This window comes from Haematobia irritans, chromosome 1 (genome assembly GCF_050003625.1).
Source record: "Haematobia irritans isolate KBUSLIRL chromosome 1, ASM5000362v1, whole genome shotgun sequence".
NCBI classification, from domain to species: domain Eukaryota; kingdom Metazoa; phylum Arthropoda; class Insecta; order Diptera; family Muscidae; genus Haematobia; species Haematobia irritans.
Genome location: NC_134397.1, coordinates 84,414,586 through 84,438,605, shown reverse-complemented (window position 1 = coordinate 84,438,605; position 24,020 = coordinate 84,414,586). Strand labels below are relative to the sequence as shown.

At 32.2% G+C, this 24,020-nt stretch overlaps 1 protein-coding gene across 2 annotated transcripts in view; it reads left to right on the top strand.

Annotated features, from left to right (window-relative positions):
* Positions 1 to 3,346: 3,346 nt before the first annotated feature.
* LOC142221317 (trypsin-1) overlaps positions 3,347 to 24,020 on the top strand; it is a 39,642-nt gene continuing 18,968 nt past the window's right edge. Inside the window, exons 1-3 of one of the 2 annotated variants that reach the window (XM_075290996.1) lie at positions 3,349 to 3,584; positions 3,692 to 3,804; positions 23,264 to 23,650. In XM_075290996.1, the coding sequence (XP_075147111.1) occupies positions 23,335 to 23,650 (316 nt within the window). In that variant the 5' untranslated portion in view covers positions 3,349 to 3,584; positions 3,692 to 3,804; positions 23,264 to 23,334. Of the gene's footprint in view, positions 3,805 to 23,263; positions 23,651 to 24,020 lie in introns of both variants that reach the window. The other variant, XM_075290995.1, reaches the window with a different exon arrangement.

The window sequence follows — 24,020 nt, the reverse complement described above, 5'->3', positions numbered from 1 at the left end:
GCTTTGGAATAGTCCTAGAACCTGCTCGTTTCCTTTAAAAGAAATCTCAGAACAACCAATCAGAGGCCCTGATGAATACAAGTATGTTCCTTAAGCTGTACTCCCGCAGATCAGTGATAGCCTGAAAGAAATAGGAGCCCAGTATCATGTTTCTTCTAAAGGATAAAGCTGGACACTGGCACAGGAAGTGGTACGAGTCCTCCGTAACTTCCGGGTCCTGGCACCATCTACAGATATCATCGCCTTTAAGTCATATTCTTACCATGTGTTTCCCAAGTGTGTTATGTCCTGTTATGATACCAATCAATGGCCGCAATTCTTCCAGCCAAAAGCAGAAGGCCTCATTCTCCATCTTTGCCCGACCAATTTCTGACACGAGTATCCGCAGTATTCTCCATCCAGTTCAGTTTGGAATCCAAAAGAACTCCCAAGTACCTTGCTGATTTCGAGAGGGTCAACTTTGTGCCCTGGAATTACCTTTAACCGATAACCCTGTTGAACAGTATCAACTCCGTCTTTCCATGGCTCACCCCTAATCCACATCCTAGTGTCCACTCCGAAAAATACTGCAAAGACCCGCTCAGCACATCCGAAATAGAATCCAGGAATTTTCCCGATACCATTATTACAATGTCATCCGCGTATGCCATTACCTTGATGCCCTTACTGCTCAGGCCAATCAATACCTCGTTCACCACCAATAGCCATAGCAAAGGGGATATTACCCCTCCCTTTGGCAATCCTCTGGTGGTTATAGCCCTCATTGTGGAGTTCGCTAGCTCGGCCACCATGTCCCTGCTTAGCAACATCAACTCGATCCAATTTATAACGAATTTCTCGACACCATTCTTCTAGTATAATTAAAGGCACTTTCAATGTCCAGAAACGCCGCCAATGTATAGTTGCCATATGTCATAGATATTTCTATGTGATGCATCATGTATCATTGCTATAGGTTTTGGCGAACATAAAGGAGGGTACATGTTTACGGGAGTCTTGTCACAATCTGAGCAGAAATGTCAAATATTATGAGCTATAGTTTATTTTGCACTAAAAGAGTTAGTATGCCACTAATATTGAGTCCATTATTAAAAAAGAGGAAATCGGTCAATTAGTTGTCGGTAATAAATCCAAATTTGTAAAAATCGGACAATATTATTATGTAAGAGCTACATGCAAGTCTAAATACGATCAGCTAGTACATCAAAATTTGAAATATCAATAACATAGGTTAATAAATAAGAGTATTATGGCCAAATATGACAAAATCGAGCGATGCATATATATGGGACCTATATCTAAATCTAAACCAATTTGTATAATATTTTGCAGGTATGATTGATACCACAGAAGGTTACCGTGTGTAAAATTTGAGTACGATCAGTTAATAAATGAGGCCCCTATGGTCAAAAATAAGGTTATTAGGGGCAAATTTTTCAAAATCGATACATATATATGGGAGCTATTTCGATGAAATTTTGCACATACAGTTAGAGCTATAGAAGATTACATTTAGCCAACTTTGAGTAAGATAGGTTGATAAATAAGGGTTTTACGGCCAAATTTGCCCAAATCGGGCGATACATATATATGGGAGCTATATCTAAATCTGAACCGATTTCCATGAAATTGCGCACATACAGTTAGAAGTAAAGAAGATTACATTTAGCCAACTTTGAGTACTATCGGTTGATAAATAAGGGCCAAATTTGGCGAAATCGGGCGATACATATATATGGGAACTATATCTCAATCTGAACCGATTTCGATTTTTTCAGCACATGTTGTCAGTACCATAAAAGATTAGAGTAAGCCAAGTTTGAGTAAGATCGCTTAATAAATAAGGTTTTTATGGCCAAATTTGGGAAAATCGGGCGGTACATATATATGGGAGCTATATCTAAATCCAAACCGATTTCGATGAAATTTTGCAGAATTAAAGGGTGATGAAATCGATCGATTTGTAAAAAAGCGCAACGTGACTCCATTTGTCGAAATCGGGCGATACATATATATGGGAGCTATATCTAAATTTGAACCGATTTCGATGAAATTTTGTACAGTTAGTGCTATATAAAACTATATTTGGCCAACTTTGAGTACTATCGTTTGATAAATATGGGTTTTATAGCCAAATTTAGAAAAATCGGGCGGTACATATATATGGGAGCTATAGCTAAATCTGAACCGATTTCCATGATATTTTGCAAATATAGTTAGAGCTATAGAAGATTGCATTTAGCCAACTTTGAGATCGGTTGATAAATAAGGGTTTTGTGGCCAAATTTGGGAAAATCGGGCGATACATATATATGAGAGCTATAGCTAAATCTCAACCGATTTTGATGATTTTTTGCACATATAGTTAATGCTAGAGAAGATTACATTTAGCCAACTTTGAGTAAGAACGGTTGATAAACGTGCGTTTTGTGGCCAAATTTGGGAAAATCGGGCGATACATATATATGAGAGCTATATCTAAATCTGAACCGATTTGGATGAAATTTTACAGACTTGAAGGGTATTGAAAAAGATTATTTTTTGCCAAATTTGGTGACGATCCGTTTGTAAAACAGCGCAACTTAACCCCATTTGTCGAAATCGGGCGATACATATATATGGGAGCTACATCTAAATTTGATCCGATTTCTTCCAAATTCAATAGCGTTCGTCCTTGTGCCCAATAAACACCCTGTACCAAATTTCATCCAAATCGGTAAATAATTGCGACCGGAATCCTGTGAACAACAAATACATGGACAGACGGACGGACGGACACCAAGCGCTAGATCGACTCAGGAGGTGATTCTGAGTCGATCGGTATATATTTTATGGGGTCTAAGATCAATATTTCTGGTAGGCACATTTTTTGGCCGATCAAACTTATTATACCCTGACCACTATGTGGTTTAGGGTATAAAAATGATTGAATCCGCGATTTTCGTGATTGAAATCAAATATTTTTTTTGTGTGGGTGCACATTTATTGGACCTTATTCTAAATCCAAAAAGTATTTATATTTTTAAAAAGTCTACGAAAAGTAATTTTTGTGTTCAAAATTAGAAATGGTTCCTCTAGGTACGCTATTTTTCATTGTACATTTGCTCATCCAGGTTGCAAATAAATGATCATACTTGTTTTAGATTTTCTCGGCGGAAAACGAACGCAGTTCCCAACTTTAACCTACGTCCTAATTACTATTTTCAGAAATAATATCATATTCGCCCCATTGAATATGACAATATCTGGTGTGTACGATTCAATGAATGTGTGTATTTTGTCTTTATGTTTTATGTTTATTCCATCGTAAAAATCATTTCAATATCGAAATGTGTACAGCACATTACCGCAGTGTATATCGATCATATGTAATTCGCACATCTAGTTTAAAATTTTATTCTTTGTACACATATATATGAAAGATATATGTATATACGTATGCATGCATTTGTCTCTAAATTAAATCCAATGTTTCAATAACAATAAGAAATTAGTAATAAAAAAAGAAAATATAGGTCAATTATAGTAAACCATGAATGACTGACCAATTATGAAATGCTTGTTTCGCGGACACGATGTTTCTGGTATATTTTTTGATAAGTATAATAACCGTACGAAATGTTTTTGTAGAATGCTGTATATCGGAATCGAATTGTAATAACACATTTGTATCTTCAAATCGACAAAGCAGATTTCTGTTTGACTCCATATTTCGTATTGGTTCTGGAATATCAAATGTTTTTGGTGAGGAGACTGATGAGGAACCCGATTATGAAGATATCAACATTGAGAAGTGTGATTGCGGTAAGTAACACAAAATCATAAATTATGGGACGAGAAGAAATAGTGAAAGTCTCAAAAACGAAGAATAAAAGCGAATTAATACATATTGTTATGTATTCGGAACGATGTTGCACCGCGTGCATTTTGAGCCACAAAAAAAAATAATTTCTGAAAGCTTACACTAGTTGTAGTACGTGTTTCAAAGAATTCCATTAAAGTAAACTGAAACAAGCAAAAATTTCCAATTCAGTTTAATCGTATTCATATTGAAGTCGTAGATCAGTGTATAAATGGAGGCATCGAAATAGGGTCCGATCCCAATTGAAAATCAAATAATAATTTAAAATTTCAGACGCCCAAAAATGGAAACTGGGCCAATATGTACATTGACTAAGGAAATTAAAGAAAATTGGTCAAGCTTTTCATTAAAATGGCATTTTGAGTGTTGAAGTGTTATCATTCGGTTATAGAAAAGTGAATGTAAATTATGATGTGTAAAATAAGATTGGAAATCGGATAAATTTACTTACAAAGACAAAAAATATATGTTTTTTCATATGATCAGTGTTAAAATATGTATTTTCAAGTGAAAGAATATTGTCTCCATAAATCTTACAAGTTAATATATGCTCCTACACCCTCAAAAAAAATCGCTTCTCTAACATATGTTCCAAACATATTTCGCAGGAAGCACATATATTATTGAATACTGCTGAAACATTAATATGTTTGTTTTATGTGAGCATATTATATGTTTGGAAGCATTTTGAGTCCAAAAATAGTATATGCTTGGAAGAATGCCCCAGAGAAGATTGTGCTCATTTCTGTAATACAAATATATCGGTTTTTTTTCAAATGTCTATTCTCTTGGTTCCGAATGTCTATTCTCTTTATTCCGAATACTCATTCTAATATTCAAATTAAATAATATTTAGACTTAAGCATATTAAATTTTTGGCCTTATCATGAAACAGTTTTCCGAAACAACATACAAGCGGTTTCACAGAAATTGCTCTCATTTCATTCTCTCGCTGTGTTATGTTGATATCTTTTTATTCAACCCTCCCGGTTTCCATCTCTATTTCTTTCTCTATACTAACTCTCTCTCTGTCGCTCTCTGAATAAAGTATCACAACATATATATGTTTACTCGAAATTTGTAAATTTATATATGTTTACATTCACACATATTATTTTTATGAAACATTCATGCCCCAAACATAATATATTCTAACATATTAACATATGTGTTCCAAACATTTTGCGTTAGTTTAGGAACATTACATGTTTGCACTTAAATATATTGTGTTTAAAAATTGTGCCCGAAACACATTTTGTTTATATCGGAACATATGAAAAACATATTTTTCTAACAGTGTAAAATGTCTATACATTTATTTTAGTTTTTAAGTTTTAATTGCTTTTCTGGAACATTATTTTATATCAACATTTTAATAAGCAGTTCTTAACATATCCCATATGTAGGGGTTTTCCCCGGACTTTTTCCATTCCCGGAAAACGGGAATTTTTCTCATGTGGCATACTTTTAAATCGGATAAAGTTACTACAAGGACAAAAAATATATGTTTTTTCATATGATCAGTGTTAAAATATGTGTTTGGGGGTTTTTAATACAATATTTTCAAGTGAAAGAATATTGTCTCCATAAATCTTACAAGTTAATATGTGCTCCTAAAATGTCTATATATTTATTTTAGTTTTTAAGTTTTAATTGATTTTCTGGAACATTATTTTATATCAACGTTTTAATGAGCAGTTCTTAACATATCCCATATGCAGGGGTTTTCCCGGACTTTTTCCATTCCCGGAAAAACGGGAATTTTTTTCATGTGGCATACTTTTAGACATTTAAATAAATTAGAAATCGCCTAATGCTACGGTCATAAGGCGCTGTCTGGACAACTAACAATGTAAGAAATATTTTTTAATAACAAAATACAAAAAGCTTTTACAATCGACAGTCTCTTCCGATATAGTGGGATTTTTTCTTGTAACATTAAAACTTGTATGGAAATGAAAGAAACTTATTTCGATGTCACCATAGTAAAACAGAGTCACTATATGCACATATTCGGTAAATATTCCCAGAAGGAATACACCACCTAGGTTAGATTAGGTATAGTGGCAGCCCGATATTTCAGACTCACTATTCAGTCCATTGTGATACCACAGTCATAGACATTATAATACATATAGATGAGCTATGGGTGTCAAACTATGTTTGACAGTTCCGAAGATTAAGAATAAACGAGAAAAATAAGAGCACGCTTACAATCTCTTTCGTTTTCCTTTTTGTAGTTTGCCAATTATACACAAAATTAGAACGTTTATGATGCACCAGAGGATTTCTAAAAAAATTAATATATTAAAAGTTCATATTTGAACAAAAAATTGTGACCAAAACCGCGAAAATACGAAATTTAATTTTGGGCCGCATGGCTCTTTACGAACAACACAAAAGCAAATGCACGAAAATTAATGTTTGGGACTGACTCTTTACGAAAAAATCAAAACGAAATGTTAGAAAATTAATTTTTGGAACTGACACATTTTTTTTAAAGAGAATCGTGGATCATCTATGTATTATAATGTCTATGACCACAGTGATGAAACTTCTCTCTTATCACTGAATGCTGCCCGATTCTAAGTTAAGCTCAATGACAATGGACCTCCTTTTTATAGCCGAGTCCGAACGGCGTTCAACATTGCTGTGAAACCACTTAGAGAAGATTTGAAACACTCAGAAATGTCACCAGCATTACTGAGGTGGGATAATCCACCGCTGAAAAACTTTTTGGTGTTTGGTCGAAGCTGGGCTCGAACCCCGCGACCCTGGGTATGCAAGGCGAGTATGCACCACGGTGGGTCTCATTACCTATATTTGAAATTAAACTAACTATCATAATAAAAGTTGTCATTTTAATATTTCATAAACACGTACTTGCAATAATTACTAAAATATTTTGAAATTATACTATTGCAAAAGTGGTTATATAAGGTAAAATGACCCATTGTTTATAATGGTCTACCAGTCTATTGGAATCCCGGTTTACAGAAATATGACGATAGAAAAATAGGAAGAGCAACGTTCTTTTAATCAATTGGTAGGCCGTTAGAACCTGGTTTAGAACTAGGCTTGCCAGATGGCCGGGATTCGCCTGGATTGTCCTCCAGGAATCTATCACAAAATTTGCCAAAAATCCCGGAATTTCAATTACTCAAGGCATATGTTTTATTTTTTTCTCTTTTCTTAGAAAATACTGCAAGAAAACTTCCCGAGAATTCCTGCACTTAATTCCCGGGAATTAACGGAAACCCTACTCATATGGTAATTAAATTTTCCTAATATGTGTTAATATAAATATATATACACATTAATTTTGAATTTCGATTTTTCTGAAGCATTGTTTTATATGAACATTTTAGTAACTATTTTTAATTACATTTCGATTATTTCAATACCGCAATTGAGGGAGCGATTTTCTTTGTTTATATACCGTTTATAGCAGAACAACAACAATTAGTTCATTTTATTCCATACATGCACAGAAACACAGTTTTTGGAAGACAGTTATCGTGAACGTTGATCTTTTGTTAAATTACGCATTTCCTCTTTGTTTAGACAAATTTTATTTTAATTATAATTAAAGTTTTTTTTCCGAAGACATTATCGTTTGTACCTACACGGTTGAAAAAGACTGTTTTTCATATGTTTGGCTATAAACATTATATGTTTGGAACACAAATTTTTAAACACAATATTTTTGAGTGCAAGCATATAATGTTCATAAACTAGCATAACATGTTTGGGACATATATGTTAATATGTTAGAACATATTATGTTTGGGACATAAAATGTTTGTAAATATAATATGCTTGGATGCAAACATATATTAATTTAGAAATAACCTATAAACATATATGTGTTTAGTAGCTTGGAGCGCTATTTAACAGGGAGCGATATTGAATTAAGTTGGTGGTTGTTGCTTGTTATTACAAAATTAACATTTTATTTTTCCTTGGGCAATTGATCAGCTACTTCTTTGATCCTTACAAACTGTGTGGTCCGCTGTTCGAATCCCCGTTCGGCAAAAGGTAAAATTAAAATAAAAAAAAATCATACAATTGAATAATTTCTTCTACAATGTTTGTATTACAGAAAAAGGTGCTAAGAACTAAAAAATCTCGTGGAAGTGCGAAAGATGTGGGGGAATATACAATTGGGCAGAAACAAAATTTTGAGCATTCAGGTCGAAAACCTATGTTGTCAGCACCTATATTACCTGTTTATTTTCATAATTCATTATGATTGTAAATATATAAATAAATAAATAAAATTTTGAGAATTTTTTTTTAAGCATATAATAATTTTGGGTGCAAAATGCTTCCAAACATATTATATGTTCATATAATAACATATTGTTGTTTTGGAAGACAAAATTATTGAATTTGGATGCAAAAATACAAAATGTTTGGAACTTAGACTACCCAAACATATATTGTTTAGACCAATATGCTTTCAAACATATTATATATTGGAAGAGATCAAACATATAAATGTTTGGGCAATACCCAAAAATGTATATGCTTGAAGCAAAATATGTTTGGGAGTATATGTTACAGAAGCGATTTTTTGTGAGCGTGTACACAAGAAACAATACTTTTAGACATACGCAATTTCAGAAAATGTATTTTATACTAGGTTAGGTTAGGTTAAGTTATGTGGCAGCCCGATGTATCAGGCTCACTTAGACTATTCAGTCCATTGTGATACCACATTGGTGAACTTCTCTCTTATCACTGAGTGCTGCCCGATTCCATGTTAAGCTCAATGATAAGGGACCTCCTTTTTATAGCCGAGTCCGAACGGCGTTCCACATTGCAGTGAAACCACTTAGAGAAGCTTTGATAATCCACCGCTGAAAAACTTATTGGTGTTCGGTCGTAGCAGGAATCGATCCCACGACCTTGTGTATGCAAGGCGGGCATGCTAACCATTGCACCACGGTGGCTCCCATTTTATACTAGGGTTGTCCGGGATTTGTCGGGACACATTTGAGTTTCAATTTTATTATTTATAATAATTTAAAGTTATTTAAGTCTGACTCATTTTTGCCTGAATAACTTAGTTCCTTCGTCCGTTTTTAATTATCATTCGAATTGTTGGTAATTTGTATTAATATTTAGTGTAATAACCAATTCTTCAGTTATGAGATCGAAATATATTATATTCTTTTCCTTAGAATATAAATTATTCAAAATACCAAACACTCTTTCGTAATAAGCATTATTTATGGTAAATACAAATTTGAATATGTGGAAGAGTTTTTGCTACCAAATTTTCGAAAAAAGTTTCCATATTTGATGACGTGGTACTTATTTTGGTAAATTTGGATAAACGCCACGTAAGGCACAGTAGTCGTTATTGTATACAGTCTGGGAAATTCCAGACTGTAGACAGTCTGGGAAATTCCTAAATATGTTGGAGGAAAAACTTTCTCCCTACATTTTTTTTTGCAAATGTTGTTGTTTCTTGATAGCGTAGGCTCTACTTATTTACTGCCATTTTATATTTTTGAGATCCATTTCGCTTGGCAATCCACACCCTCACAAAAAATCGCTTCTGTAACATATACTCCCAAACATATTTTGCTTCAAGCATATACATTTTTGGGTATTTATATGTTTGATCTCTTCCAATATATAATATGCTTGAAAGCATATTGGTCTAAACAATATATGTTTGGGTAGTCTAAGTTCCAAACATTTTCTATTTTTGCATCCAAATTCAATAATGTTGTCTTCCAAAAAACAATATGTTATTATGTGAACATATAATATGTTTGGAAGCATTTTGCACCCAAAAATATTATAGCTTAAAAAAATTCTCCCAAACAATATTGTGCTCAAAATTTTATTTATTTATTTATATATTTACAGTCATAATGAATTATGAAAATAAACAGGTAATATAGGTGCTAACAACATAGGTTTTCGACCTGAATGCTCAAAATTTTGTTTCTGCCTAATTGTATATTCCCTCACATCTTTCTCACTTCCACGAGATTTTTTAGTTCTTAGCACCTTTTTCTGTAATACAAACATTGTAGAAGAAATTATTAAATTGTATGATTTTTTTTATTTTAATTTTACCTTTTGCCGGACGGGGATTCGAACAGCGGACCACACAGTTTGTAAGGATCAAAGAAGTAGCTGATCAATTGCCCAAGGGAAAATAAAATGTTAATTTTTTAATAACAAGCAACAACCACCAACTTAATTCAATATCGCTCCCTGTTAAATAGCGCTCCAAGCTACTAAACACATATATGTTTATAGGCTATTTCTAAATGAATATATGTTTGCATCCAAGCATATTATATTTACAAACATTTTATGTCCCAAACATAATATGTTCTAACATATTAACATATATGTCCCAAACATGTTATGCTAGTTTATGTACATTATATGCTTGCACTCAAAAATATTGTGTTCCAAACATATAATGTTTATAGCCAAACATGTGAAAAACAGTCTTTTTCATCCGTGCAGGCTGTTGTAGCTTAAGATGTAAATAAAACCATGGCAAACAAATATTATATCTGATGTCGCAATCAGGGCTGTGGAGTCGAGTCAATTTTGCTCGACTCCGGCTCCGACTCCGACTCCAGCATTTCTTATAAGCCTCGACTCCGACTCCGACTCCGGAGTCGACTCCAGGTGGTGTACCTAAATATCATTTTAACAGTATTGTAATTTTAAGGTGTAGTGTTCTAAAAATAGACCAATATAAGTATTCTATGTTGCCCTATGTGTTTATATGTCCAAAAGAACTCTAATTTTAATTTTTGATATGACTCGACGACAAATCTCAGCATTTTAGGAATGTAAAGAACTCTAAATTTTAATTTCAGGCCAATAAATTAAAATACGACACAAGACTATATAGAGACCACATCAAAGTATGGGTAGATAACAACAATCTCCACACTGAAAAAACAGTGAACCCACCAGGAAGAAAACGTTTAGTTAATTTTAGAAAATTTTTAATATTTTTAGAAAATTTTAACTAAACAGTATTACAAACGCTGACATCACGCCGATATCAAAAAAATAAGTCAATATTTTTCGACAAATTCAAGAAAATTTATTAGACATAATTATTTTTTTCCACTTGTTAAAGAAAATTTTGTAGTTTGAAAAAAAAAATGGAGCTCAAAATTGCAAGAATGTCGTTAGTGACATACGAAGTTCATGAGGAACGAATTTGTAGTAAAATTTACAAATTTTAAGAAATAATGAACTATTTGGTGAGAAGTTCGAATTTAGTTAAACTTTTTACTTCATTTGTGTATAATTTTTTCCGTTTTTTAGTTCATTTAACTAACGTACGCAAAAAATTATTATTGTAAACGAAACTTTCTCCATATATAAAAATTCCATGAACTAAAACAAAGTTAAATTGGCTTTAGTGAAATAGAGAGTTCACTTTTTTTGAGTGCAGAATATGAATTTATAAAAACACAAAATTTCAAAAAAATATTTAGGCTTCCAGATGTTTAAGAAGTAAAAATCTTGGTATTGGTCTATGTAGGCATTTTATAAAAAAATAAATCTATATAAAAAAGAACAAGTATTTACAGCAGTAAGTTCGGCCGGGCCGAATCTTAAATACCCACCACCATGAATCAAATATTATAGTTTCCTTTAAAATTTCAGGGGGGTTTGATGACAGATATTCTCCCAAGCAGAACCGTTCAACTAGTACACTTCCCGAAAGTAAATTTAAAGATTTTACCTTTGAAGACTATATCAGATTTTGGATTTATAAGAATCATTTTTGTTTGAGTTTTAGAGGAATCATTAACATATCTTGTAAGTGTGCAAGCAAATGATGAAATAACGTCTTGATTGGAGATCTAAAATCTATAGATTTTCACCCCCATTATTTAAATGATTACGAGAAGTAAAATCTGGAAATTTTACATTTAGTTTCAAGCAATTTTCATGATCAGTGCGCCTTTTATACACTCAAGAAGTGAAATTGGTCTATATGGAGGTATTACCATACGGGCCGATAAAAACTATATCCGATACACGTTTTTGTGAGTCTACAATACAATTTCAGGCAAATCCGATAAAAACTACGGTTTCTAGAAACCCCCGGAGTTAAATCGATAGATCGGTCTTATGGGTGCTATACTAAAACATGGACCGATAATCACCATTTTTAGCACACCTATTTACGGTCCTAAAATATTTTTAGATTTAAAATTTCAGGACAATTGGATAAAAATTACGGTTTCAAAAATCCCAAACAATAAAATCATTTCAATTTCAGGCAAATTGGACAAGTCCAAAAAGTAAAATCGGGAGATCGGTCTATATGGGCCTATACTAAAACATTGACCGATACTCTCCATTTTCGGCGCACCTCTTCGTAAAATAATTCTAGATTTCAAATTTAGTGCAAATTGGATAAAAACTACGGATTCTAGAAGCCCGAGAAGTGAAACCGGGAGATCGGTCTATATGGGTGCCATACCAAAACATGAACCGATACTCACCATTTTTGGTATACCTCTTTATGGTCCTAAAATACCTCTAGATTTCAAATTGGATAAAAACTACGGATTCTAAAGACCATGTAATAAAATCTAGAGATCGGTCTATATGGGGGCTATACGAAAACATGGACCGATACTCACCATTTTTGGCGCACCTCTTTATGGTTCTAAAATACCTCTAAATTTCAAATTTCAGGCAAATTGGATAAAAACTACGGTTTTTATAAGCCCAAGACCCAAATCGGGAGGTCGGTTTATATGGGGACTATATCAAAACCTGGACCGATATATCCATCTTCGAACTTGACCTGGCTGCAGAGAAAAGACGAGTTTATGCAAAATTTCAGCACGATTGCTTCATTATAGAAGGCTGTAGTGTGATTACAATAGACAGACGGACTTGGTTATATCGTCTTAGAATTTCTCCCTGATCAAGAATATATATACTTTATATAGTCGGAAATCGATATTTCGATGTGTCACACACGGAATGACTAACTTATTATACCCCCGTCACCATTCTATGGTGGTGGGTATAAAAATATACAAAAATCAAAATGTCGGGCTAATCAGATTTCTTAAAGCAAATCGGAGATGGGTTTTTATGTAGGTGCTATATCACAAAATTGTTCGGTATGACCAATCTTTGAACTCAACATGCCTGCCAAAAATTCAGAAAGTTAGGTTCTACAATTGCCTTAAATTGTGCCTTTATCAAGAGTATATATAGAGTTAAAAATTAATCACCGTTAAATTTCTCCCGTATAAATACAATTTGAATGGCCTGAAATTCAGTACTTTGTTTTTCGTTGTTCGATTAAAAACACCAATCGAATCTAATTTGTCAAAATATTTCTTTTGTTACAATTTTATTGATATGAAGTATTTTGCAAATTTTGTTTCGCCGGAGTCGGAGTCGAGCAAAATTTATACGACTCCGACTCCAGCAAAATCTTCAGACTCCGACTCCAAGACTCCGACTCCGGCTCCGACTCCACAGCCCTGGTCGCAATCGCTGCTACTTTTATAAATTTTAAATTCGCCCTGCCAACATTTTTCGAATTTGGTCTGTAACAAACTTTTTTAGGTTTGCGCAAGGCTGTAAACATGCAAAAGTCACAAACTCAAAATACTTCAGTCGCGGTAGTTGGGCAACGAATTCGAAAAAGTTTCAATTCTCAGGAATGTTCACAACATTATTATTGGATTTAAAAAAGTAGACTAGAAAATAGACTTATTTCAATGGGAGATTTCAAGCCAAAGTTACACCCAGAAAAAAGTGACCACTTCTTTAAGTTATAATGAACTCATTGTGAAGAAAGTTGAACTTCGTATAGCGCCAAAGACATTTTTATTTGTTTGAACGATGTGATTTTCGTAGAAATAAGGTAGAATGGATTCCATATATTAGTTAACATTTTCCTATATTTATGTACCACTATACTACAGAATGAAAAAATTTAACTGAATTGAATTCATATATGGAATGATTTTATTGAACTTTTTTCATTCATTTGGACAAATCTTACATATTTGTTGTAAACCTTTTACTTCAAAATTAGAACTGCTTATCTTCGTTTTCAATAAAAGACATGTTTTATTAATATATTAAATATATTTATTAAGAATTAACAGCATCGACTGGCCTTGAAATATTAGTTTATTATTCCACTATTTCCAATTTCCATGTAAAGTTACCAATTGTAAAACGTAATGCTTTTCTTCTTCTTGTTCATTTCACTTTTAATAAGATGCTTTGTAATGATTTTGTCCTCCTTTTACAATTTCAATACCTACAAATATAAAAAATCATAAACCAATTTTTTTCACAAAAGGTTAGCGTCACTGTATGAATGTTACCTGATAATTGAAGATTCCAAAATGAAGACGAATGAAGTTGAAGGAATTGAATACTTCTTTGTACGAATGAACTAAAATATTTTTCTATGCCATGTATTATTCGTATGTATGATAAGCTTTCTATAATAAAGGAATTCAGTGTTATCGTTTTATAAGAAATTTTACTAAATTTGAGGAAACTTGGTTTTAGTTCGGTTTTGTTTATTTCTACGAATGCTTTGTTATCAGTGAATAAAATTTTCTTGTTCAGTAGTAAATTCTTATACCCAGCGAAGAAACCAGTTTTAGTAAAATTCCATGCTTTATTCTAGTTAATGAACTATTCCTAACTGCTTTTAATTTAGGATTTTTTTACTGAAACAAGTGAATTTTATTATTTCGCACAAAAATTTAACTTAATGGAAATAAAATGGCTAAACTAAATTGATAAACATTTTTCCTTTAGTTTCGAAGGGACTTTTTTCTGGGTGTACTATGTCCTACTCGATGGTGCGTTAAACGTGACGATCTGTACACGCTCTTTATAACCTTACACAAATTTTTACAGAAACTGACATCGAAGAAAAACCACTATATAAGTTTTGCATAAGTGAACAGCTGTGTAGAGAAAATTTTATAAATTCACTTTTTGGTTTATTAGAGCCAATTTCAATGCTAATTAAAAATTGTCAAAACTCTAGCTAGTCATTCATTGATGCAACAGAAGCTTGGATGAACGTAATGGACCAGGCATACCCAGAAAGTTTGAAGTTGGAAATGAGTGATGTAAAAATAGGTGGGGTTTCAATAATTTCAATAGAACATCATAATGTTTGCATCTCTTTTATCGGGGAACAAAACAAAATTAAAGTTTAAAACGTTCTTAATTTCTTTTATTTGAAATGAGGTTTTCTGCAATAGGTTCACGGCTTTTGTGACATACGTATTATACCATCGTAAATATTGAGTTGGCATCACTGAAAGTAACAAGTGGTTTTTTACGTTTCTGAAACGCTCCGTAAACTGTGAAAATTAAAACATTAAGATTGTTAACAAAACACAAAGACTCAGACAATTATAATTAAAGAACGCTGTGTTCGGAAAAAGTAAAAAATGCCTAAAACTAGTCAAAAAATTGTCTGTCACGAATGTAAAGACCAAGTAAAAAAGTAGACTGATGATTCTATAGAATGTGACAAGTGTAAGAAAGTGTACCATTCTCAGTGCTCAGGGATAAGTAGAAGAGAGTTTGAGATACTGCTTAAAAAGAAGAAGACGATGGAGAGATTAAAAAAGAACTAAAAACAGTAAAAATGGAATTAAAGAAAACTTGAAAATCTTAAAAATTGGATCAATTGACAGAATCTATAAATTATATATCACATAAATTTGATGAAGTGATGAAAGATGTTAATCAAAATAAAAAAGAAAGAAGAAAAGAATTAATGAATTGGAAAAAGAAAATAAAAAATTAAAAAATAAAGTACATTCATTAGAAAACTCAGTTAAAGAACTCAACAACTTCAATGTAAAGTATGACTGTATTATAAGCGGTCTAAAAGTGGATGAAGGAGTTGAAGCTATTGATGCAGTTGTAAACTTATCGAAAAATTTTGGGGTTGATATTGTGACTGATGGAGTTCAAGAAGCGTTCTTCATTGGCAAAAAAAAATACCAAAAAGAAAACCATAGTTGTCAAATTTTCAAGAAAATCTGAAAAAGAGATGTTAATGATGTCTAAAGCAAAATTAAGAGAAAAGGAAGATACGAAGAGCGTCTATGTAAATGATTTTCTGACCAAAGAATCGTTGCAACTATTTCATTACGCTAAAGCATTGAAAACTATCGGATACCAACACATTTATGTGCGCAATGGATCAGTTTGTTGTAAACGGAATGACATATCGCGTCAACAAATATTGCAATGCCAAGATGATGTGGACAAAATTTTACTAGATGTCACGACCAACAAACACTGGAAACGTAGATCTATGATTCAAAATAATATAAAATCTGTACATGTTGATGGTGATGACGATGGCGAAGAAGAAGAAAATACTGATTATGCTTCTCCCTTATAAACTACATTATTGTTGGTATATATTTTCTTGAAATATTCAAATAAATCTTTATGAATAAAAATTGCTATTTTAAAAAATTGTGTGATTATGAAAATCATATTTTTAGTTTAAAATATAATTATTTTAAAAATTTGAATGTAAATATTAGAAGCGTTTCATCGGTAAATAAATTTAATAGATTTAAAGAAATGGTGACTGGGTTTCCCAAGTTACCAGATATAATCTCAAAACAAGAGACTTGGTTTCGAGACGAGATATCACAAATGTATAAACTTCCAGGTTTCACCAATATCCACCGCTGCAGAGGGGACGGGTATGGTGGTACCTCATTATATATACAAAATTGTTTCCATTACACTGTTGAAATTTGTCAAATTCAAAATTTCGTTGAACTTATTATCATATCAATTAACAATTTTAAAGTGAACGGCAAGTCTTTAAAATTAGTTTACCGATCGCAGAGATGTCAGTTGGTTAATTTTCTGAGTATAATTGAGGATATTTTAAAATCATATGCGCAATACCCTATCATTATTCTTGGGGACTCAAACGTCGATTCCCTGGCAAAGTTACATTATGCAGATTTACTTAGTACATTTCAATGTTATGATTGTATGAATGCACATAATCTGATTGATAGGCCATGTAGTGCCACAAGTATAGATCGAGTGTTCAGTAATTTTATTGAGTCCATTAGTATTGATTCGGTGGAGTGTGATCTTTCGGATCATAACATTATATTTTGTAAAGTGAAAACCGATAAGAACACAAATGACTACATTGATGAAACGAAAATGTTTTGTGACTATGATAAAGCAAGAAGTATACTGAAGAATGAATTGCCTACCGATTACTTCTTGATGGATGTTTCAGTCTTGACAGATTCGGTTATTAGCGCTATGCAAACAGCCATTAGTCAGTCGACCGTGGTCAAAAACTATATTACCAAATTTGGGTTTTAAATTATCGCCATGGATAAATACAAGCCTGCAGAACTTTATTATGTACAAACGAAATTTGTTAAAAAAGTGATGAAGGTCAAGGAATAAACATATATTAGATGAAGATCTAAAAAGAATTGGTAAGATTACTAAGAGACCTTCTGCGATATGACGAGAGAGATACTATATCAATAATCTCACGTTTGCCGGCAATGATATAGAGAAATGTTAGATATTCATTAACAATGCTCTTGGCAGAACTAAAAGTAAGGAAGTTGAAGTTGATAGATTCTGGAGGGCAATTAATGACTAGTGATGAGATCAAGGCGAATACATTTAATGATTATTTTGGAAACATAGTAGAAGTTGAAGAAGACAAACTATTGACATGAATTTGGGTGATACAATAAATGATCTACGTACACTTCGTTCTGCAAATAAGCGTTTTAGATTTGGGAATGTTGGAATTCAAGATGTAATTGAGGCGGTACTAAATATTTCTGTTACAAAAAGTCCTGGTTATGACAATATATCTCCAAAATTCGTAAAGGAGAATTGAGAAATTCTCGCCCCAGTTCTGCACACTATATTAAATAAGATGATATCAACGTCGACATATCCAGGTGCTTTAAAAATTCAGAAAATCGTTCCGATCCCTAAAGAAACTAACGCTATATCATTGGATAAATATAGACCTATATCAGTTTTATCAACCGTCGACGAGATATTTGAAAGAATTATATATGATAAGCTACTTAAATATTTTGAGGAAAATGACTTTCAATACAAATTTAAATTTGGTTGTAGAAGAGGATGTGGGGCTCAAGATGCAGCAGTCAATGTTATTAGATTTATCTGTAGAGGCCATTACTTCTTGTGAATTTATTAAAATTATGAATAAAATATTCATTATAAAACAAGTAAGGAAAGTCTAAAGTCGGGCGGGGCCGACTTTATTGTACCCTGCGCCACTTTGTAGATCTAAATTTTCGATACCATATCACATCCGTCAAATGTGTTGGGTGCTATATATAAAGGTTTGTCCCAAATACATACATTTAAATATCGCTCGATTTGGACGTAATTTGATAGCCTTTTACAAAATCTATAGACTCAAAATTTAAGTTGGCTAATGCACTAGGGTGGAACACAATTTTAGTAAAAAAAATATGGGAAACATTTAAATCTGAAGCAATTTTAAGGAATCTTCGCAAAAGTTTATTTATGATTTATCGCTCGATATATATGTATTAGAAGTTTAGGAAAATTAGAGTATAAAAAATGTATGTCGCAAAAGTCACAGTTGCTTGTAAGACATTCAGTCTTGGTAGAAAACAACAATTACATATTTTTCAGCCAAATAAATAAATTCAAGTTTTGATAAAGAACATTCGCGATCATTCCGAATCGCTGTGTGACAAAAGCAAACTTGAAGCATCAATATTTGGGTATTCAGTTTGAACCATTTGGCCAAACACTTCTAAAAGGCTCGACATTTTCTTATTAAATTTTGTATCCCTTTTTCATGTGCTCTTCTATGCGTTGAAGATCTGTTTGGGACTTGTTAGTGCGCCTGGAAATCGAAGATTGGGAATCTTCTTGGAGTTTTTGGTATATCTCGGGGTGTCGAACACCATAATTCATCGCTGAAGAATATCTGGGAATAACAAGCGGTGTCATATTACACCGTTGCGACTGTAAATAATAATATAATGATATAATGAAAGAGAATAGTTAGTTTTTCAAAAATATTTTTATTTTTCAATATAATCTCCTGAAACTTCAAAACACTTAGTCCAACGCTTTTCTAGCAATTCTATCCCTTGATTAAAATAGTTTTCCTCAAGGTCTTCAAAATAGTGGTTTACAACTGTAATTGCATCTTCATTTGAGGTAAAACGCTTGCCAGCAAAGATTTTTTTTTTAGATTTGGGAACAAGTAAAAGTGGCTGGGAGCTAAATCAGGAGAATAAGGTGGGTGGTCAAGCAACTCTTACTTTAATTCGTTGATTTTAGCCATTGTTAAAACACTCTTGTGCGCTGGTGCGTTGTCTTGATGAAAAATTATTTTTGTGTGTGGTAAGCCAGGACGTTTTTCTCGAATTTGTAAATTTAATTGGACTCAGGAGTGTAGTGATGGAGCCATGTTTCATCTATTGTCACATATCGACGGAAAAACTCGGGTGTATTACGACTTAACAGCTGCAAACACCGCTCAGAATCATCAACACGTTGTTGTTTTTGGTCAAATGTGAGCTCGCGCGGCACCCATTTTGCACAGAGCTTCCGCATATCCAAATATTGATGAATGATATGATCTTTGATATCTTTAAGACCTCTGCTATCTCGATCAACTTCATTTTACGGTCATTCAAAATCATTTTGTGGATTTTTTTGATGTTTTTGATGTTTTCGTCGGTAACCCCCTCTTTCGGGCGTCCACTGCATTCACCGTCCTCCGTGCTCATTTCACCACGCTTGAATTTTGCATACCAATCAATTATTGTTGATTTCCCTGGGGTAGAGTCCGGAAACTCATTATAAAGCCAAGTTTTTGCTTCCACCGTATTTTGTCCCTTCAGAAAACAGTATTTTATCAAAACACAAGATTCCTTTTTTTCCATTTTTTTCACAATAACAAAATTTGCTTCACAAAAGACGCTCTATCTCACAAACTAATTGATTTACAGACGTCAAATTTTGACACGAATCATTTGGAGGTTGGTACTATATAAAAATAATACGCATTTAATAGTAACGACGCCATCTATGTGTCAGACTGGGGACTTATCAGCCAACCTGTTATAAATACGTCTTACAACGAACAACATTTGTCGGATATTCATGAATAATTTTATATTGGCATTACGATAATTTTTAATAAATCGTTATCCACTGGATGTTTTTTTCATGAATGTAAAATGTCGTTAATTTCGCCTTTTTACAAATCGGGACAATTATTGCTTTTATTGCATAAATTCAGTAGAAAAAGGATTACAAGTAGATGTCTTGTACACAGACTTTGTTAAAGCCTTCGATAAACTAAATCACAAACTATTGTTATATAAGCTGAAAGTATTAGGATTTCATTCAAATATGCTGCTTTGTCTAGAATCCTATTTGTATGATAGAACGTTATTTGTTAAAATAGAAAATTGTACATCATATCCCTTCAGCGTAAAATCAGATGCTCCACAAAGAAACCATCTGGGATCACTCTTGTTTTTACTGTTTGTTAATGTAATTTGAACTATTTTTCATTTTGTAACCCATTATACACTGATGATTTAAAGTTATATTCAATGGTTCGAAATCTAAATGATTGCATCCAATTTCAAAATGACATTAGTCGACTTCTCCGTTGGTGTGAACAGAACAATATGGAGTTAAATTTCTCTAAGTGTACAATTTTGACCATTTCACATAAAATTCTCAATTAGGATTTTTAAAAAGAAACGCCAAAGATTTTAACGATTGGAATATAGTTATATTGTTGGGAACCCATGTTATAAAATTCATAGGGTTCGTATTGAAAGAATCCAAAAGAGATTTTCCAAATTTGCTCTAAGGAGTTTATATGAGTATGATAACTTGCCTACTTATGATGTTCGTTGTATGATGCTCGGCACAAACAGCCTCGATCAACGTAGATTTGGTCATAATATCATGTCCTTTAAAGATATCATTGATACAACCTCACAAAAAATCGCTTCTGTAACATATACTCCCAAACATATTTTGCTTCAAGCATATACATTTTTGGGTATTGCCCAAACATTTATATGTTTGATCTCTTCCAATATATAATATGTTTGAAAGCATATTGGTCTAAACAATATATGTTTGGGTAGTCTAAGTTCCAAACATTTTGTATTTTTGCATCCAAATTCAATAATGTTGTCTTCCAAAAAACAATATGTTATTATGTGACCATATAATATGTTTGGAAGCATTTTGCACCCAAAAATATTATATGCTTAAAAAAATTCTCCCAAACAATATTGTGCTCAAAATTTTATTTATTTATTTATATATTTACAATCATAATGAATTATGAAAATAATCAGGTAATATAGGTGCTAACAACATAGGTTTTCGACCTGAATGCTCAAAATTTTGTTTCTGCCCAATTGTATATTCCCTCACATCTTTCTCACTTCCACGAGATTTTTTAGTTCTTAGCACCTTTTTCTGTAATACAAACATTGTAGAAGAAATTATTCAATTGTATGATTTTTTTTTATTTTAATTTTACCTTTTGCCGGACGGGGATTCGAACAGCGGACCACACAGTTTGTAAGGATCAAAGAAGTAGCTGATCAATTGCCCAAGGAAAAATAAAATGTTCATTTTGTAATAACAAGCAACAACCACCAACTTAATTCAATATCGCTCCCTGTTAAATAACGCTCCAAGCTACTAAACACATATATGTTTATAGGCTATTTCTAAATTAATATATGTTTGCATCCAAGCATATTATATTTACAAACATTTTATGTCCCAAACATAATATGTTCTAACATATTAACATATATGTCCCAAACATGTTATGCTAGTTTATGAACATTATATGCTTGCACTCAAAAATATTGTGTTTAAAAATTTGTGTTCCAAACATATAATGTTTATAGCCAAACATATGAAAAACAGTCTTTTTCATCCGTGTAGTAAAATAGATTCACCCGAACTGTTGCAAAAAATTCCATTTTACGTTCCGTCCAGAGAAGTCATTGTATGTTTAATGAACAAATCTACAGATATAATTACGGTTTGAATGAAGTTGTAACTCGATGTTTAACATATCACTAAGTAACAGAGTTTGCAATCAATTGGACTTTTCTATGAAAAAAAAAACTCTTTGAAAATACTTTTTTAGATTTAAGTATACATACGTCATATCTGTAAAGGCATAGCCCAATAGATTGAAATAAATAAATAAATCTATATAGAATATGTTATTGTTATCGCTAAATTTAAGCAATTTTTTTCTTTTTTAAGTTTTTTAAAACATGAAATTAATATTCTTCACAACATTTCATATTTTTTTTTTTCTTTTGATTAAATTACCAATTTTGGACATTCCAAAATACTTTCCTCCTGATAGAAATTTTAGACAAACGAAAATCGTATATGTTATTACACTGACGAAAAAAGTATATTTCATATGTTTCGGTATAAAAATTATATGTTTGGAACTCAAATTTATAGCACATTATTTGTAAGTGCAAGCATATAATGTTCATAAACTAGAACATGTTTGGGACATTTATGATGATATGTTAATATGAACATATTATGTTTGGACATTTACATTTTCCTAAAAATAATGCCCCTGAATACAAACATATATTAATTTCAAAAGTTCGTATAAACATATATATTTTTAGAAATGTCAGAGAGAGAGAGAATATAGAGAAAAGATAAAGGCGATGACGGAGATAGATGACGAAACACATGTAAAGATATGTAAAACTGTAAGATTAATTACAACACATAAAACTGTAGGTTGCTGAGTAAACGTTCACAAATTTTGAACATAAATAAATGTATGGGGTGTAGTATTCAAATAAATTACAAAGATATATTTTATTTGTATACGAACACAATTATATTTAAGACAAATGTTTAGAAACTGAAGCTTTTAAAAAAGACATGTTTAAGGTTAAACATACAATGTTTACGCAGTACAAACAATTTTGTGTTTGAACAAGTTCTGAAAATATATATGTTTGAAGTTACAGAGGCGACTTTTTTTGAGGGTGTATGTGTTTTCTTTGCGAGGATATAAACCCGAATTTATGATAAACGATTCAACGGTTATCCCCGATTTTTATTATTTTTACAGAAAAGAAAATTTCGTTTGTTCAAATTTTCGTTCCTCAGAAAAGTCTGTTTGGCCCATTTTCTCTTTTATTCTATAGTTTTGATTGTGACTAATTAAATACCACGTACTATTTGTATCTAGTTGCTCTCTGCTGTCATCTTTCTTATTCTCAACACCTAATAATGTGTTTCTAATCGTAGATTGCGGATTTTCAAATGAGGAGATAAGGATTGTTGGAGGACGACCAACTGGAATAAATCAATATCCATGGATGGCAAGAATTATATATGATGGAAAGTTTCATTGTGGAGGATCGCTTTTGACAAAAGATTACATACTAACAGCAGCACATTGTGTGAAAAAGTTAAGAAGATCGAAAATTCGTGTAATTTTTGGAGATCACGATCAAAAAATTACTTCAGAGTCAAATGCAATTCAAAGAGCAGTCACAAGTATAGTAAAGCACAGACATTTTGATCCAGAAACATATAACTACGATATAGCGTTACTAAGGCTGCGAAAGCCGATCACATTCTCGAAAATAATAAAACCCGTTTGTTTACCTCGGTATAACTATGATCCATCAGGTAAATAATTTCATATATTTATTATTATTCACATAAATAAACTACTCCGAAAAAATTGGAAGTTCTTCTAAAGCACAACTTTAAAAGCACTTCCAAAAATGTCCTCCCAAAGATGTTCTTTATTTTAACTACACAGGAAGTTTTTTTTAATTCGATTTTTTTATATTTTTAATGAGTAATTTTATTTTATTTTATTTTTTTTGTTGCAAATATGTTAAAAAGAGAGTAAGAATTAATAAAATGGTACAAATTATTAAAATTTTGTCGAAAAAACCATTTTAGAAAAATTGCATATTTTTGAAAATATTTGAGGTCAAACGTTTTATACATGCGTTGCAACGCATTAAAAATCATAAAAAATTACAAAAAT